General features: G+C 39.3%; 1 protein-coding gene across 3 annotated transcripts in view; it reads right to left on the minus strand.

The window, feature by feature from the left end:
- dnah5 (dynein axonemal heavy chain 5) overlaps positions 1-20005 on the minus strand; it is a 251633-nt gene that overhangs the window by 92750 nt on the left and 138878 nt on the right. For all 3 annotated transcript variants that reach the window (XM_031903686.1, XM_012965451.3, XM_031903687.1), the window contains exons 32-37: positions 8291-8454; positions 7381-7537; positions 7077-7289; positions 5248-5472; positions 3240-3412; positions 2082-2260 (exon numbers count right to left, since the gene is read on the minus strand). In XM_031903686.1, the coding sequence (XP_031759546.1) occupies positions 2082-2260; positions 3240-3412; positions 5248-5472; positions 7077-7289; positions 7381-7537; positions 8291-8454 (1111 nt within the window). The remainder of the gene's footprint in view (positions 1-2081; positions 2261-3239; positions 3413-5247; positions 5473-7076; positions 7290-7380; positions 7538-8290; positions 8455-20005) is intronic.

Here is a 20005-nt window from a genome sequence, read left to right on the forward strand (position 1 = left end):
ATGAAATGTATATTACAGAAGTAAATCAAATTATCACATGATTACTGTGCAATTATATATAAAATTGCAAATTAAATAAAATAATTTAAAGGAAAACTATACCCCCAGAATAAATACTTAACCAACAGATTATTTATATTATATTATGTTAAGTGAATCTTCCCAATCTGGAATATATATCCGTAAATATTGCTTTTACATCTTTTACATTGATCCATTATTTAATGATGGGCTGTGTGCTCCCTCAGAGATAACATGACCAGAAATAATGCAGCTCTAACTTTAACAGGAAAAAGTGCAGAAGCAAAAGACAGAGATCTGCCTTGGCTTGTTTGTGTGCATGGTGAATCCTATGATCACAGGAGGTGGCCCTTAAAGGACATGTAAAGCCTACATTTGCCTACAATGTATATCAGTTGGGCACATCTCCCCCACCCAAATGGCATCATTTGTACAGCATATATCCCCTCTGCTTGCCAGCACCATCACATTTTCCTAAAGAAAATAGCAGCTTTCACCCGGTGGCCATTTGTCCTCTGATACCTAATCAGATACATTTAAATCTGCAAGCAGCATACACACACGCAGACCCTTACTCAGCATACAATTCATCAAGAATACAGGTTAACACAGGTAGAGCTGTCTTTAAAGTGGACCTGTCACCCAGACATAAAAAGCTGTATAATAAAAGCCCTTTTCAAATTAAACATGAAACCAAAAATAATTTTTTTATTACCACATCCAAACCAATTATAAAAGCATTTTAAAATCCCAGCTGTCAATCATATAATGCCTGCCCCGCCTCTATGCCTTAGGCATAGAGGTGGGGCAGACAGTTACTTTCACTTTCAATTCAGAACTTCTCAGATGTTGCTGCACTGCTTACATTCCCCCTTCCTCCTCACCATCTAATTGTGTAACCAGTGCATGGCCATGGGTATCGGGTCCCCCCATACTGGCACAGAAACAAGATTTTGGCAGGATGCAATGCCTGCTTTGATAACAGTGTCCACAAAATGGCCCCTGCCTGCTTGCTGCAATTGTGAATTGCAAGGCTGAAGAAAATAAGATTAAAATAATTTATTTAGTGTAAGTAAAGTTTATTTTGCTTGCCAAACACAATAGAAAACAATTTGAAATTATGTCTTAAGGTGACAGGTCCGCTTTAATAAAAGTTCTGCTTTGTTTGAGCACTGTAATGGTAAATATGAGCTCAGGAGAAAAAAATTGAAGCAGACAGCTAGAGCTGAGCTTCAATGGGAACCAGCAATGCCATCTCTTTACTGGCTGCTAGACTGGAGGGCGTGTTTACTAATTTGAGTTTAGCACAATTGAGCATGCCCACAAGCCAGAAATAAAAGCAAATTCCTGAGGGAGGGGGCCGAGTGGGTTAGAGGAAGAGAAATCTAAATTATCAAGGAGATGTTGCAGCTTTACTATGAACATCTGGACAACCAGTGTGGCAGGTATTGAAAGAGGCTGTTCACTGATTTTTTGTGTGTGGGGTTTAAAGGGGATTGTCACCAAACAAACATTTGTTGTATTGTAGCATAATGGTAGCAATATTCATAAACAACAGTTCCCCATTAATTCTTAAATTGGAATTTTTCTATTTAGGTATACCCAAAACCACATACTACTAAAAAGTATATTTTCATGAAAATGGTTTCTTTAGATGAAGCAGGGTTTTACTATAAGTTTGTTTATTCTTATAGAGACCTACATTGTTTGGAGTTATAGTTTTCCTTTAATAGCAAAATCTACACAAAGAAACATCATATTACAACATATTATTAATCATCAGCAAGAACACTAAACAGAACACCAACTATAGACATGATTCCCAAGATTGCTCCAAAATAGTGTACTTTTTAGGGGTAGCCAGAAAGCACATGTATTTTAGATGCACATATGAGGAATTGTTTTCTACTGAATATTAACTTTGCTGGAGGCCTGCTAATGAGTAATTTGGTAGATATAGAATAAATACAAATAAAAGCACATGACAGGTGGAGAGAAAAATCATTGTCACAACAACTTGTTTTTCTTCTATGTTACAGTATATATCTTTTAGATATTACCTTTGAAAATTCTCCCCAGTCCTCGGAAATCCATCTGGTCAGAGCAATTGAACACAACAACATATTTCCCAAGACATCTGCCCATGTCTTTTGTAGTTTCTGTTTTCCCCGTTCCTGCAGGACCAGCAGGTGCCCCTCCCATACTCATACCCAGTGCTTGAGCAAGAGTGATGTAACACCTATATAAAAACAGGTTTATACGTAAACAGACATTTGACACACATTAAAACTGATCTTATTTTTAATTAAAAAACAAATTTCTAATTATTTTTCCTCTAATGCTAATTGGTCCCCAGTTATGTTATCTGACATACTGTACACTATACACTACACTATAATGCATGGGCAGACTTTTTACATTTAACCATTCCATGATCATGCAATCAGTTGATAAAATAACATTCAATTCCTAATCTCATGCGGTTTTTCAGCAATAGATTGGCTTTCTGCAAAAAAAATGACATTTCAAATAAACAAGTGTTCTATTTCCACAAGAATTTATCCAATGACATAACAAAATGATCCTTGGAATATAATTTGTTAGGGATAAAGGTATATAGATTATTTATAGTAGCTACTTATAATAGGCAATAGGCCAAAGTGTAAATGAAAATTAATTATAAGTTCTATACTATTATTCTTTACAAACCAGTTATGGTATAATTTTTCTGTTTAAACAATACATTTTACTTAATTATTGTCTTATGTTCCAAATATTAAATTGAAATAGATTTTTAATACGCGTTTTTGCTTAATTTACACTACCAATTTCCTGGAAAATACAATTTTGCATTTATTTAGTTTATAATATGCAAACATTTTCAGTTACCGCCAAAGCATAAGGGCGACGGCTCACAGGTAAAATTGTCACCCATGGTTACATCTGGGCTACTGCGGGGACGTATCTCCCCAGAATCTCCCGCATCTTCCTATCTCCCGCAGGTGGGAAAAAATACACAGACCTTTGTCTTCTGAAGTGTTCTAAATTTCCTCTCAAGGGAGATTTGTTGTCTGCGGTAGCCCAGATTTAACCTGGGGCAACAAATCTCCCAACAACATAATCATTGTATTTTATTATATGTTTTAAATTTACTATGCAAGTGCATCTTTAAAAATATAGTCTGAAGGTGGGTTAAAAGAAAGCTGACCAGGTTGTACCTGTCTGTGAGTGGAGTGATGACAAGTCTATCAGTGCAGCCCAAAAACTCATTTTGATAAATAAAAGTCACATCGGTTATGTTGATAAACATTTTGTCTGAATCTTCATTAAAATAAAATCTGCACTGTTTAAGCCACTCAAAATCTGTTGGTGTTTTGATATGCATTCGACACTAGAAACAAAACAGGGAGTTAATTTTTTAAAGAACAAGAAGGACTCACACATGTGTTATGCATATGTTATGTTTATGTGTATGTATAGTGTATTGTTTAATTTCAGACTGAATTTAAAGTGTTGGAGCTTACCTTATTGCCTGCACAGAACATTTCTTCTGTATGTGTATAATTGCAATTAAACATGTATGTTGCCATATTGCATTCTGTAGCTAAAGTAAACTAGATAGTTTACCATGCAAAATAACACTGCTTTTTAATAAAAACATATGTCCATGTCCAAATAACTTTTGAAAACAATATTTCTAAAAATGGACTGTACATTGGGTTGATACAATAATAGATAACATAATATCTTCTGCTACAAGAGAAATATTTTTTGTTTTTTTACTTAATTTAAACTTTCATTTGCAAGGGGCATATTAATGCAACCCAATTTTACAGACAAAAACAAAATAACAATAGTAATAATAGTTATTTCTAATGAAGAATAATTACAAAACTATTTTTCATATCTGTAAATTTTTACATTTGTGTGAGGCAGCACAGTGTTTGTAAAAAGGACATAAGAATCTGTACAGGTATGGGGCCGTTATCCAGAATGCTTGGGACCTGAGGTTTTCCGGATAAGGGATCTTTCCTTAATTCGGATCTCCTACCAAAAGTCTACTAAAAAAATTATTTAAACTGTAATCAAACACAATAGGATTGTTTTGCCTCCAATAAGAATTAATTATATCTTAGTTGGGATCAAGTACAAGGTACAGTTTTATTATTTCAGAGAAAAAGGAAACCATTTTAAAAATGTAAATTATTTGATTATAATGGAGTCTATGGGAGATGGGCATTCTGTAATTTGGAACTTTCTGGATAATGGGTTTCTGGATAAGGGGTCCAATACCTGTACTATTTTATTAAGCATCAGAAGCACCAAAAAGGTCTGTTTATACTTACAGTATATACATTAGTGGATTTGAAAAAAAATCTTTGCAATAGTAGTAATAAATTAAATGGTATTTGCTACATATAAATATACCTCAACACAGTTCTATGTATAGTTAATTTTGCTCAAATAATTTTTATTGCTTTCAGCATTTACTGGAATTGTACAAATTTAGAAAAACATAAGACTACACAAGAACAGGTTTAGGATCTGTTATACTGACTGCCCGAACCTGGGTTTTTTCGTAAGGAGCAGATTTATCAAAATGTGAGTTTATAGCTTAATACATAAACAATTCACCCATGTTCTATTCAGTCCTATGGGATTTTAAGAAGTGTATTCATCAATGAGTGAACTTTCAACCATTAATAAATATGCTTCTTAAAATCCCATAAGAATAAATAAAACCCCTAAATCCCCCCTAGTCGGCTAAAAAAAAACTATTGAATATTAAATAACCTCAATAACATCGGTTTGCAAACAAATACAGGTTTGTGCAGATTATTTATTATCAAGTACAAGCTATGTTTTATTATATTTAAAAAAATAAATAATTTTTAAAAATTAGAAATGTTTGCTTAAAACTGAATCTATGGGAGATTACTTTTCAATAATTCAAAGCATTCTGGATAGAGGGTTTCTAGATACTGTACTGTTTACGTGTTTCATAACGTAAGTATTATTGGTAATTTTAGTTATGTAGCACATATGATGACAGCTGCTACTGTAAAACCTAGTTGAAGCTTACAAATTGATGAACCAGAAATATGTTGTGTACTTACAGCTTCAGTAAAATAATGTACTAGATATCCTTTTAATGCTTTCGCCACTCTGTTTTGTCAACATATATGACAGGATCATTATGCAGTTTAATAAAATGTATATGTTTACCAGATCATCAAAAATGTCTCGCTGGTGCACGTGAATGGTGATCAAGGTTTCATATTTAACACGCTCTATGGAGCTGAGATCTTTTGTTGTCATATCAATAAGTGTGTTCAGAAGATCCAGGAAAGATTGGTTTGTCTTCTGCATTATCTTTTTATCATATTTAGCATTAGTCAGGGCATCTTCAGCATCCCTTGTCCATATCATTTGAATTCCTAGCAATCCAACCTTCCCCCCAGAAAAGGAACAAATGTTATTTTGCTAACTTTACTAAAATAAACAGAGTTGTCCACATAAGTAAATAAAATATATATCCCCATATATAATAAAAAGAACTAAATTTGCCCACTACCAGTAACTCATAGCAATCAATAAGAAATTTGCTTTTAAACAATGTGTAAACGATGAGTAAATTCTACCTGCCAACAGGTAGCTATGGGTTACTGCTCCTGGGCAACTTATTGCCTTTTATTGCATAACCCCAATTGATTTTAATGAAAAAAAAACTTATTAATTGCGCAAATCTTTGGATTATAAACCTAATTTATAAAGTGCAGGAAATGTTGGGAAATGAAACAATATGCGCTAACTGCCCTGCACTTTGCACACATCCTGAAAGAATACATCTGTCAGGATTTCTGTTGGGCCTACTATTTTTAGGGTCTACACCAGCTGCTGTACCTTCTTTTCCTGTATACATTCTGCATCAGTGCATCATAATTAATCATTTTCCATCAATTGGTGTGTGCATGTATTTGGATACAAAACAAACACCAGTGGCTTAACAAAAGAGGAAGCAGCTTAGAAGACAAGGGGGCCTGGGTGGGTTTGGTACTCTGTGCCAGGCCCCTCTGAAGATTTTTTTGTGGGGGTATCCAGCACAGAGTAGTTCTATATTAAGAAATATCTAATACAGTGGTCACATTTCTCATGGTAGATCTTCTCGTGGTTACATATTCATTTATTTATTAAAGGACCAGTACTGCCAAAAGTGAAAGTATATATATTCTTTTTAATTTAAAGTTTGCACCTGTTGATTCCAAACTATTCCTTGGAAATAAATGTTTTTTTTTTTTTTAATATGGGAGTGGTTTTTCTTTTCTTCTGTGTTCTGTAAAGAGCCATGAATGACATTTGACCCATGTTTATCTTCCTAAGTAATGTGAGACAAGGCGTTTTCTTCTCTAGTGTATATACGCAGGGGGAGGGGAAGAAAAGGCTGGTCCACTTTCTTTCACCCTGATATCACTGTGCACTGATAGCCACAGTAAGGGGCACATTTACTAACCCACGAATCCGAATTGGAAAAATTCCGATTGGAAAACGAACATTTTGCGACTTTTTCGTATTTTTTGCAATTTTTTCGGCGCCTTTACGACTTTTCGGAAATTGACTTTTCGCGCAAGTAGTAACGCTACGAAAAAATCGCCAGATTTTGCGCAACATTCGGAATGGCAACGAAAAAGTCGCGACAATTTTCCGAAAAATAGCCAACTACCGATCATTACGAAAAAAACGCAATCGGACGCATTCGGCCCGTTCGTGAGTAAGTAAATGTGCCCCTAAGAGTCAAGAGTTTACTACAGGCTAATGCAGGCAAATGTGTGCAATTAATCAGAACAGGCTAAACAGGGACTGACCAAAAGCTTCTAGTATGTATGTCCACAAGTTAATTTGTGAATAGAATAAATGCAGTTTTGCACCTATTCTAGCACTATGCACTTGATTTAAACATAAAACAAAAATCATTTGTTAAAAATAAAGAATAAAATATTAATATATTTTTGATACATGGGAGGAAAAACAAAAAGAAAAAACTTTTCTGAGAATACCTGAGCAGGAAAAGAGGAAAGAAATTCTATCAGCTGAAATCCACTGTCTTGAATACCAATTGCTGCCTGACGAATCACAAGATGGAGGGAGGACTGGGATTCCTTTAAGAGGGAATTAAGCCAAACTTCCACATTACCCTCAGCCATGACATGCTTTTCTAGTTCAATAGTCTCTCCTTCTCGAGAAGATATTGACAAAATTCTGTCATATACCTGTTTTATGAAAGAAAGTATTTCAGTAATTTAAAGTAGATTACACCAATTTTTATGGATTTCGAAAACAGAAATATTTTTTATAACATACCTCTTCATGAAATCTGACAGACTTAATATTATCAAAAACATTAAGGAGGTGTGCCTGAATGGTATGGGAATCAGATGCCTGACCTAATATCTCCAAAAGTGCAGGATCTGACACAAAGAAAAAGCGAGGAAAGAGTAACCGTTTTTTTTCCAAGTATCTGAAAATAAGTAAAATCATAAAGTTAGTGAGGGCCATAGGCCTCTGTAGTCAACTATATGCCTTTTGTTTCTCTGTGTTGCCCTTTTTCAATCCAAATCTTTTAAAAGGCTAAGACTCTAAGGGGTCCATTTTTTCCAATTCAGATTTTTTAGCGCTAGGAGTTGTTAAAAAAAAGTCTGGAGGATTCTTCTTGCATCGATTCAAAAAAGTCTCAGTTTTCAAGCAACAATTTGAAAAAAAAAGTTTTCATGACTTTTCTGTGACTTTCCTGAGCTGACTTTTTCAGTTCAGTAAATGTCAGACATTCATGGAAGTGAGTTTATGTTTAAAATAGTTGATGTTTAAAAATAAAAAAAAATGAGAAATGTTAAGAGTTTTAGTAAATCTGCCTTCACATATCATATGTTTGAATTACAATAAAATCTGTTTTTTGTTATTTCTTGAGCTAAACTGAGCATGTGATTTAGATAATTAGTTTACCATTATATAACCTGTAATTAAACCAAATAGGATTTTTCTGCCACCAATATGGATTCATGTATCTTAGTTACCATGAAGTACAAAAATATTGAATCTTTTGATTAAAATGTATGGCAGATAACCCTTTTATAATTTAAGGCATTCTGGATTACGGATTTCTGGGTAATCTATAACCTGTGGCTGTCAAGAGAATGTTGAATTATATATATAAATAATATTTTTTGTGATTTTTTGATACTTGATATTTTTTCATTCAATGTATGGCTCTTACCCTGTAAGAGACTTTTGGCAAATTTCAAGTTGTTCAAGTAAGTGTGGAAGAAGCTGGCCCATTGTCTCATCTCCAACACAGCACTGCACAACATTGGGCATCTCATGTGCTCGAGTCATAATTTTAACCCAAGATTTGTCAATGTTAGAGAAACGCTTTGCTTCCTTTTAAGAGAAAAAAAAGACTTCACATAAAGCAATCACTGCTTACTATATACATATTTTTTAAAGCTTGAAGAATCAAAACAGTAACTTAAAGGAGAAGGAAAGGTAAAAACTAAGTAAGCTTTATCAGAAAGGTAAATACAGCCATAAGCACTCAGAGAAACGCTGCACTAAGTTCTCTGTCAAAAGAAACAGGATTTCTTGTCTCATTTTTTTTTATGTGCCAGAGTCTGCACAGCTTTCTCCTCTCTCCTGCTCCCCCCTCCCTCAAGAATGCTAAGAATTCCCTCCCCCCCATACAACCAGTGATCTGAGCCATACAGCAGAAAGCTTCCTCATAGTCTTACAAACTGTACATGTACAGCAGTCTTGGGGGCTGATTTACTAACCCACGAATCCGACCCGAATTGGAAAAGTTCCGACTTGAAAACGAACATTTTGCGACTTTTTCGTATGTTTTGCGATTTTTTCGGATTCTGTACGAATTTTTCGTTACCAATACGATTTTTGCGTAAAAACGCGAGTTTTTCGTATCCATTACGAAAGTTGCGTAAAAAGTTGCGCATTTTTCGCGTAAGTTTTAACGCTACGAAAAATGCGCAACTTTTTACGCAACTTTCGTAATGGATAGGAAAACTCGCGTTTTTACGCAAAAATCGTATTGGTAACGAAAAATTCGTAAAGAATCCGAAAAAATCGCAAAACATACGAAAAAAATCGCAAAATACCGATCATTACGAAAAAAACGCAATCGGACTCCATTCGACCCGTTCGTGGGTAAGTAAATCAGCCCCTTGGTCTTGGTGCAGGAGCGTTGCATTATGGGAATTTTCTTTACAGAGCTCAGCGTATTTTTTTCTATGAGGTTTCTGATCATCTGAACAGGTGAAATATGGGGAGACTTAAGGGCACTATTAAGGGAACTGAAGGTATTCCTGCAGCTTGAGAACACTTTATTAGCCTTTCCTTCTCCTTTTAAGGGGTGTTATAAATAGGTATATTTCTATTTAAAGGACATGTTAAACCTAAAAATAATTTTTTGCCTAATAAAAAAATAATTCTAAGCAACTTTCCAATATGAATTTATTATGTTGGGTTAAAAACCCCAACATACTGTTCTTCGACTTTGGCTTATTCTTCCGCTTTTTCTTCTTCTTCTTCTTCTTCTTCTTATTATTATTATTATTATTATTATTACTATGTGGGTTGAAAACCCCAACATACTTTTCTTCAACTTTGTCTTATTCTTCCGCTTTTTCTTCTTCTTAGCGCCCACCATTTTCTAAACGCTACTCCTCCTACAGTTCTAGGGGTACAACCCCCAAACGCCCCACACTTCTTCGCCCTATAGTGGAGCATGTTGCTTGTGCTTTTCTAAGCACCCCCCCCCCCCCTACTCCACCCCAATTTTCCCATTAACTTTGACAGGGAAGATTTTCAAACTGCTGCCACACTTACAGCTTTGAAGCTACACTCCCTACACTTGAATAACATAATCATGGGGTCACCCCGAATGAAACAGTGTCTTTGTTTGATGACCCCAAAGTGGGAGTGGCCAACAACAGCCAATAAAATTTCATCCATTGACTTTAATGGGGAAATTGAAACTGCGGCTACACTTCCCAAACTTGAATCACATAGTCATGGGGTCAGCCTGAATGAAAACATGATTATTGTTGGATGCTCAAAAGTGGCCAGAGCTGTGAACAGCCAATCAGATTTTACCTATTGACTTGGCAGAAATTCAACCTGCTGCTATTCTCACAGTAATAACACCGGGGTCCCCAAACTTTTCAGGGTTAGGCACCAAGTATCTGCAGTTCAAGGTTAGAAAAAGTGGGCGGAGCCACCAACAGCCAATCAAATTTCACCTATTGATTTTTATTGGTTTGATGCCAGAGTTCCCAAACTTTGCACAGTCAGTCACTGGTTGACTATGTACTCAAGTTTCTTTTAAAAAAGCAAAGTGGAGGGACCAACAACAGCCAATCAAAATTCACCTATTGACTTTAATGGGAAAATTGGAACTGCTTTGGGGAGTGTAGCTTTGAGGCTACACTCCCCAAACTTGAAACACATACTCATGGGGTCAGCCTGAATGAAAATATGATGATTGTTGGATGCCCAAAAGTGGGTGGAGCTGTGAACAGCCAATCAGATTTTACCTGGAAATTCAACCTGCTACCATTCTCACAGTAATAACACCAGGATCCCCAAACTTTGCAGAATTAGGCACCAGGTAACTGTGGTTCAACGTTAGAAAAAGTGGGTGGGGCCACCAACAGCCAATCGGGGTTTACCTATTGACTTTCAATGGGGAAATTCAACCTGCTGCCATTCTCACAGTATTAACCCCAGGGTTCTCAAACTTTTCACAGTTGGTCACTAGGGGACTGCAGTTTTAGGTTTTAAAAACTGGGCGGAGTCACCAACAGCCAATCAGATATTATCTATTGAATTTTATTGATTTGATGCCACGGTTCCCAAACTTTGCACAGTCAGTCACTGGGTGACTATGTTACAAGTTTATAAAAGTGGGCGGGGTCAAAAACAGCCAATCAGATTGTACCTATAGACTTCATGTTTAAATTTAAACTGCTGCCATTCATTAAATATTAATACTAAGGTCCCCAAACTTTGCAGAGCTAGTTACCAGGTAACATAGTAACATAGTAGTAACATAGTAAGTTGGGTTGAAAAAAGACATACGTCCATCAAGTTCAACCATAATGCCTATACCTAACCTGCCTAACTACAAGTTGATCCAGAGGAAGGCAAAAAACCCCATCTGAAGCCTCTCTAATTTGCCTCAGAGGGGAAAAAATTCCTTCCTGACTCCAAGATGGCAATCGGACCAGTCCCTGTATCAACTTGTACTAAGAGCTATCTCCCATAACCGTGTATTCCCTCACTTGCTAAGAATCCATCCAGCCCCTTCTTAAAGCTATATAATGTATCAGCCAGTACGACTGATTCGGGGAGGGAATTCCACAACTTCACAGCTCTCACTGTAAAAAATCCTTTCCGAATATTTAAATGGAATCTCCCTTCTTCTAACCGGAGTGGGTGCCCTCGTGTCCGTTGGAAGGACCTACTGGTAAATAAAACATTAGAGAGGTTATTATATGATCCCCTTATATATTTATACATAGTTATCATGTCACCTCTTAAGCGCCTCTTCTCCAGTGTAAACAGACCCAACTTGGCCAGTCTTTCTTCATAACCGAGACTTTCCATACCCTTTACCAGCTTAGTTGCCCTTCTCTGGACCCTCTCTAGCTCAATAATGTCCCGTTTGAGCACTGGAGACCAAAACTGAACAGCATATTCTAGATGGGGCCTTACCAGTGCTCTGTAAAGGGGAAGAATAACCCCCTCCTCCCGTGAATCTATACCCCTTTTAATACAGCTCAGAACCTTGTTTGCCCTTGCAGCTGCTGCCTGGCATTGCTTGCTACAGCCAAGTTTATTATCTACAAGGACTCCAAGATCCTTCTCCATTATGGATTTGCCTAGTGCAGTCCCATTAAGGTTATACGGGGCTTGCATATTTTTACATCCCAGGTGCATGACCTTACATTTATCCACATTAAATCTCATCTGCCACTTAGCTGCCCAGATTGCCAGTTGGTCAAGATCCTGCTGCAGGGATGTCACATCCTGGATAGAATTGACTGGTCTGCAGAGTTTTGTGTCATCTGCAAACACTGATACATTACTCATAATACCCTCCCCTAAGTCATTTATGAACAAATTAAACAAAAGTGGACCCAGTACAGAACCCTGAGGGACCCCACTGAGAACCTTACTCCAAGTAGAGAATGTGCCATTAACAACCACCCTCTGTACCCGATCCTGTAGCCAGTTTTCTATCCATGTGCAAACGACTTCACTAAGACCAATAGACCTTAGCTTAGAAAGCAGTCGTTTGTGGGGAACGGTATCAAATGCTTTGGCAAAATCCAAATAGATGATATCTACTGCATCCCCACTGTCCAGCTTCTTACTTACCTCATCATAAAAAGCAATTAAATTGGTCTGACATGACCTGTCCTTCATAAAGCCATGCTGATTACTGCTCATAATGCCATTCTCCACTACATAATTTTGAATGTGATCCCTTAACAAGCCTTCAAATAACTTGCCCACCACGGATGTCAAACTTACAGGCCTATAATTGCCAGGCTGAGATCTTATTCCCTTTTTAAATATGGGAGTGACATTCGCCTTCTTCCAATCACTAGGTACCATACCTGATGAAAGAGAGTCTGAGAATATCAGAAACAAGGGCCACTGCAATTCTGCCCCTAGCTCTCTCAGTACCCGAGGGTGTATTCCATCTGGCCCCGGTGCCTTGTTTACATTTATCGTGTGTAACCCTTTAAGCACCATATCCTGTGCCAACCACTGTGTAGTTGGAGCTGAGGCAACAGTGAAGCTATTGGGTGAGACTTGGCCCACTGGCTCCTCTACTGTATACACAGAAGAAAAGAACTGGTTAAGCACATCTGCCTTTTCTGTATCCGCTGTAACCATATTGTTATTATAACTCAATGGGGCCACACCCTCAACCTGCATCTTTTTACTATTAATATACTTAAAAAACTTTTTGGGGTTAGTCTTGGCCTCGGCCGCGATGCGCTCCTCATTTTCTATCTTTGCCTTCCGGATTGCTGTTTTACAACACTTGTTATAGTGTTTATATTCATTAAACGCAGCTACTGTCCCCTCTGACTTATATTTCTTAAAAGCTTTCCTTTTTTTCCCTATTAACTTCTTTACCTCAGAGTTAAGCCACATGGGGTGATTCTTAACACTTCTACTTTTTCTTATTAATGGAATGAATTGAGAACAGTAATGATTTAATATCATTTTAAATGACAACCATTTCTGCTCTGTATTTTTATCAGAAAACATAATGCCCCAATCTATGCCCTGAAGCGCTGCCCTTAAGGAGCTAAAATTTGCCTTCCTAAAATTCATTGTCTTTGTTGCCCCCGTGTAAATTTGTTTCCTGCACCAAACATCAAATGAAATAACATTATGGTCACTATTACCCAGGGGTTCAACCACTTGCACATTTGCTATACGTTCTGGGTCATTAGAGATCACTAGATCTAGTATAGCATTGTTCCTGGTTGGCTCCTCAACAACCTGTGACATAAAGTTGTCGTGCAGCAAGTTTATAAACTTGTTCCCATTTACTGTCCTGGCAGTACTATTGCCCCAGTCAATATCAGGGTAATTAAAATCCCCCATTATTATCACTTGCCCCAAACTAGCAGCCTTTTCTATTTGCAACAGGAGCTGGGCCTCCTCCTCTTCGCTTACATTAGGGGGTCTATAGCATACCCCTACAATTAGCTTGGTAGATTCTTTACTATCTGTGAGAAGCTCAACCCATAAGGATTCAGCTCCCTCTGTTACCCCCATCACTTCCTCCTTAATATTTGCTTTTAAGTCGTGCTTAATGAACAGACACACTCCTCCTCCTTTCCTATTGCCCCTGTCCCTCCGAAACAATGTATACCCCCCAATATTAACAGCCCAGTCATGAGACTCATTTAACCAAGTTTCAGCAACACCAATCACATCATATTTCCGCTCCAACGCCAGTACCTCCAGCTCTCCCATTTTACCAGTCAGACTCCTTGCATTGGTAAACATACATTTAATACTGGTTCCGGCGTGAGAATGACGTGTAAACAACTTATGGGCCTCCCTGCCATTATCAGTATCCCGAAGCAAGTCTCCTCCCCCAATTTTCCTTACTATGCCCACTACCTCATCTATCCTGTCTACCACAGAATTTCCCGCTGCACCCTCCCCCCCCACTCCTAGTTTAAAATCTCCTCCAACCCTCTAGCCATCTTTTCCCCCAAAGCAGCTGCCCCATCATCATTGAGGTGCAGCCCATCCCTGGCAAAGAGCCTGTAGCCGATTGAGAAATCAGCCCAGTTCTGGAGAAACCCAAAGCCCTCCTCCCTGCACCAATCTCTCAGCCACGCATTAATCTCCCTGAGCTCCCGCTGCCTTCTTAATGTTGCTCGTGGCACAGGTAATATCTCTGAGAAAATTACCTTGGAAGTCCTCGCCCTCAACTTCGCACCTAGCTTTTTAAAATCGTTCTTGAGGACTTCCCCCCCTCCTCTAACTTTGTCATTGGTACCTATGTGTACCAAGACCGCCGGGTCTTCCCCAGCCCCTCCCAACAATCTGTCCACTCGTTCCACCACATGCCGAACCCTAGCACCAGGCAAGCAACACACAGTTCGGCATGTAGGGTCTTTGCGACAAATTACCCTATCCACCTTTCTAATAATTGAATCCCCTACAACTATAACCTGCCTTCCCTTCCTAGCACTACTCCCCCCACCTGTATTAGAGGTGCCGGCTCCCAGGGTGCTCTGAGAGTCAGCCTGCTCCATACATGCCAGCTCAGAGCTGCCTTCCCCAGCATCTTCACCTAACGCGGCAAATCTGTTGGTTTGTACAAGCTTTGAACCAGCCCCCCTACCCTTGTGTCCCCTACTGCCCCTCTTAACTGTTACAAATTTGTCTCCCTCATTAACCTCCACTGTCCCTTCTCCCCCCCCCACTACACCGGCCCCTGCCAGTGGTTGCTCAGTGAGCCTCCTGTTCTCCCCCATGTTTGCAGCTGCCCTCAGTGCTGCCAGTTCCCCCCTTAGATTCTGCACCTCAGATTCCAAGAGGAAAACCCACCTGCATCTCTCACAAGTAAATGCTGCATGGAACTGCTGCTCCAGGACCACATACATGCGACAAGATGCACACTGAGTAACACCAGCAATCATACTGCAACTCATATTGCAACTGGGTACTTACAGTCTCCCGAGTGCAATCCCTTGTATAGTGCCTTTTAAGTTTCAAACGCCTTTTTTGTTTTAAACGCCTGCTATACACTTAAATTTACATGCAACACTTTAGATTACATGCAAAACTCGCTAGCAGCTCCCAAACTCGCTGTGCAGTCAGAAACTTATTGAGGTTCAAAAAAAAACTGCGGTTCAGAGTTAGAAAAAGTGGGTGGGGCCACCAATCAGATTTTAACTATGATTTTCAATGGGGAAATTCAACCTGCTGCCATTCTTACAGTATTAACACCAGGGTCACTAGGGGACTGCATTTTTAGGTTTCAGACTTGGCCTATTGATTTTTTTTTTTGTTTAAATTTAAAATTCTGCCTCTCTCACACTTTTTAGGTCAGGGTTCCTGTTAGGCGATCCGCACTGCTCGCGCTAAGCCACCCGTTCAGCGCATGCGCGATTATTCGCGTGCACCCGTGCGTATCTGCGCACGCATTGACGCGGTCACGTCAGCGTGCGCACGCTTCGGCACATTTTTGCGTGAAAACAAGCGCATGCGCATCACGTTTAAAAAGACGCCGCTGCACCTCTGCTATTCCTCATCTGAGCTCACCCTGTCTGCATATCCAGGATCTGAGTCCTCAGTGGGAAGCGTAGGGGAGTGCTTCAGTCATCCTTCCTGTAATCCAAGCATCTGGCAGAGGTAAGCCTGACAGTATCACTTTGCCACGATAAAGATGGATCCGGCTGATGAATCTGCTGCTTCCCCTTTTGACCAAATATCCCAGCAATTGGCATCACTGACTCAAGCTGTGAGAGACTTGCAAGGAAGTTATCAGCAGTTACAAACCCAGGTTCAAGGGCTGAGCGATCCATCTAACCCCATTCCACCTGCTGTGCCTTCTATGTCTGCTTCTCCTTCTGCTGAGTACACAGGATGTCCTTTTGAACCCAAGGTACCGCTTCCTGATAAATTTTCTGGAGACAGACGTCAGTTTCTCACTTTCGTTAATAGCTGCAAACTGTTATTTTCTCTTCAGCCCTATACCTTTTCTTCAGAACAAACTAAGGTTGGGGGTGATGATTTCTTTGTTATCGGGGGAACACCAGACGTGGGCTCATCGGTTGTTGGAGCGTCGCAGTTCTATCCTTATTGATGCTAATACCTTCAATCATGCTATGGCTCAGCTGTATGATGACCCCCATAGAGAAGTCACTGCTGAAGCGTCTCTACGCTCCTTAACACAAGGTAAAAGGCCTGTAGAAGAATATGTGTCTGATTTCCGTCGCTATGCCGCTGATTCTGAATGGAATACGCAGGCTTTAAAACATCAGTTTCGCATTGGGCTGTCAGAAACTCTGAAAGATGAATTGGCCCATGTGGGGGTTCCTCAGGGTCTTGAGGATCTCATTGACCTCTCCGTCCAGATTGATCGCCACTTGAGGGAAAGACGTGCAGAAAGTCTTCAGCCTTCTTCAGTTTCTTGGTTGTCCCCGAGAACCTCTGGGAATTTTCAAGCTGCTGCCTCTGCGGTTGACACTTCTGAACCCATGCAAATTGGTCTAGTGAGGTCTGCCTTATCTTCTGAGGAACGTGCCCGTAGACGCCAGTTAAACTTATGTCTATATTGCGGTCAACCTGGTCACTTCCTGAAGGACTGCCCAACCCGTCCAAAGGTTAAGACTAGATGTCCTGCAATGTCTTCTTGTGTGACTTTCAGAGAACAAACATCTCTTTCATTTCCTGTTGTTTTACAGTGGCCTCAGGACTGTCTCAAAAGCACAGTGGTCATTGATTCGGGAGCCTGCGGTTGTTTTATGGATTTAGACTTTATTAAAGAACATGCTGTGCCCACTCGACCTAAGATGCAACCGCTATCATTGAGGACAGCCGACGGTTCGCCCATCACCTCAGGTCCTGTTACCTTAGAGAGTTTGCCATGGGAAGTGTTTTTGAACTCTAAACATGTTGAAACCATTTCATTTGATGTTGTCGCTTCCCCTTTATTTCCTATTCTTCTGGGGTTTCCTTGGCTAAGACTGCACAACCCATCAATAAATTGGAACACTGGGGACATTCATTTTGATTCTAAGACTTGTTCTTCTCATTTGTTAGAGATTTCTCACTCGTTGGCAGTGTCTCCTGCAGCTGACTCTCAATTTGCAGTTGTTCCTAATTACCTCCATGAATTCAAAGATGTTTTTGACGAGAAAGGTGCTGACACTCTTCCTCCTCATCGGGTGTATGATTCTCCGATCGATCTGTAGCCGGGTGCCTCCATTCCATTTGGTCGTATTTATCCTTTGTCTGAGCCTGAATTGATTGTGTTGAAAAAGTATTTTGATGAAAATCTTGAAAAAGGGTTCATTCGTCCATCCACGTCTCAAGCCGGGGCCGGTATCTTCTTTGTTGAAAAAAAGGATCATTCGCTACGACCTTGTATCGACTACAGGCAATTGAATCTGATCACTGTGAAGAATCGTTATCCTCTTCCTTTAATCCCAGAATTGTTCCAGAATTTGCGAGAGGCTAAAATTTTTTCCAATTTGGACTTACGTGGTGCGTATAATTTGGTAAGAATTCGTAAGGGAGACGAGTGGAAGACAGCTTTCAGGTCTTGTTACGGTCATCTTGAATATCTCGTGATGCCATTTGGATTATGTAATGCCCCCACTACTTTCCAACACCTCGTTAATGACATTTTTAGAGTCTTCCTTGATCAATTCGTTATAGTCTATTTGGATGACATTTTGGTTTTTTCTTCTTCAATTAAAGAACATGAGATTCATATGAGAAAAGTTTTCAGCAGGTTACGAGAACATTCGTTGTTTGCTAAACTTGAAAAATGCGAGTTCCACAAGACCTCTATTGAATTTCTTGGTTTTATCATCTCAACCGATGGGATTCTCATGGACCCTAAGAAGGTTTCAGCGGTCTGCTCCTATCCTCAAACATCCTGATCCTTCTTTACCGTTCACTGTTGAAGTGGATGCCTCGGAGACTGCTGTTGGAGCTGTCCTTTCACAGAGGTTCGGTTCTCAGAATTTTCTTCATCCTGTGGCATTCTTTTCAAAAAAACTCTCCTCCTCCGAAAAGAACTATGATGTTTCTGACAGAGAACTTCTGGCCATCAAAGTAGCCTTTGAAGAGTGGCGTCAATATCTAGAAGGCTCCTCCCACCCTATTCTCATCTTTTCAGACCAGAGAAATCTGGAATATTTACGTACAGCCAAGCGTCTAAGACCAAGACAGGCTTGCTGGGCCTTATTTTTTTTCCAGATTCAATTTCCAAATAACATACAGACCTGGATCCCAAAATCATAAAGCCGACGCCCTCTCTCGTATGTTTCATGATGAGAATTTTGAAACTCAACCTCATACCATCCTAAGTACTCAAAATTTTTTGTTATTACAAACTGATCTAGTTGCCAAGATGATGGAACAATCCTCTTCTGTAGTTCCTTCTGATCAACTTCGGAATAAAGATGGTCTTCTATTTTTTAAGGACAAAATTTTTGTTCCAGACGCTTTACGGTTCGATGTTCTTCGGTTAATTCCTGATCATCCATTAGCAGGTCACATGGGGGGGTGCAAGACTATTGATTTATCTAAAAGATCTTTTTATTGGCCAGGAATGATCAGAGACTGTAATCAATATGTTTTGTCTTGTGAAGTTTGTGCCCGTTTTAAGGAATCACGATCTAAACATTTAGGTCTTCTTCATCCATTACCTATACCTGACAGACTTTGGGGTTCAGTTTCCTTGGACTTTATTGTTGAACTTCCTCACTCTTATGGTTTTAACACTATTTTTGTGGTTGTTGATCGGCTGTCCAACATGGCACATTTCATCCCTCTCACCAGTATTCCGTCTGCAGTAACCACTGCTGAAGTTTTCATCAAGGAGGTGGTTCATCTACATGGGGTTCCGGACGAAATTATATCCGACCGCGGGGTCCAATTCACTTCCAGATTTTAGAGAACCCTTTGTCATGCTTTAAAAATAAAACTTGCTCTCTCTACTGCATTCCATCCTGAATCCAACGGTCAAACAGAAAGAACTAATCAAACCCTTGAGCAGTATCTGCGTTGTTTTTTGTCCTTTTTACAAGACAATTGGTATGAACTTTTGCCACTAGCGGAGTTTGCATATAACAATTCTGTGCATTCTTCCATTAAACAGACTCCTTTTTATGCCAATTTTGGGTTTCATCCACAAGTTCTTCCAAATTTTCCAAAAGAAGTTTCAGTGCCAGCGGTCCAGGATAGAGTTTCCTTTATTTCTAATAATGTTCGAATAATTCAATCTGCTATGAAACAGGCTCAAAGAAATGTTAAATTTTTTGCGGATCGCAAGCGAAGAAGAGATCCTGGATTTAAGTTGGGAGATTCTGTGTGGTTATCCACTCGTCATATCAAACTTCCGTGCCCAACTAAGAAATTAGGTCAGAAATTTGTTGGCCTGTTTCCGATCACAAAACAAGTCAACTCGGTAGCCTTTAAGTTGAAATTACCTTCTTCCTACAAGATTCATCCTGTGTTTCATGCTGCGTTGCTAAAACCGATGGTTAAGAATCGCTTTGTGGGGAGAAGTGCCAAGCCCCCGATCCTGTTTCTATCGAAGGTGTTGAGGAGTTTGAAGTTCAATCAATTTTGGATTCAAGAATAAGAAGAGGTCGGTTGCAATATCTAATCCGATGGAAGGGGTATCCACCAGAGGAAA

Source organism: Xenopus tropicalis, chromosome 6, assembly GCF_000004195.4.
Source record: "Xenopus tropicalis strain Nigerian chromosome 6, UCB_Xtro_10.0, whole genome shotgun sequence".
Classification (NCBI taxonomy): Eukaryota; Metazoa; Chordata; class Amphibia; order Anura; family Pipidae; genus Xenopus; species Xenopus tropicalis.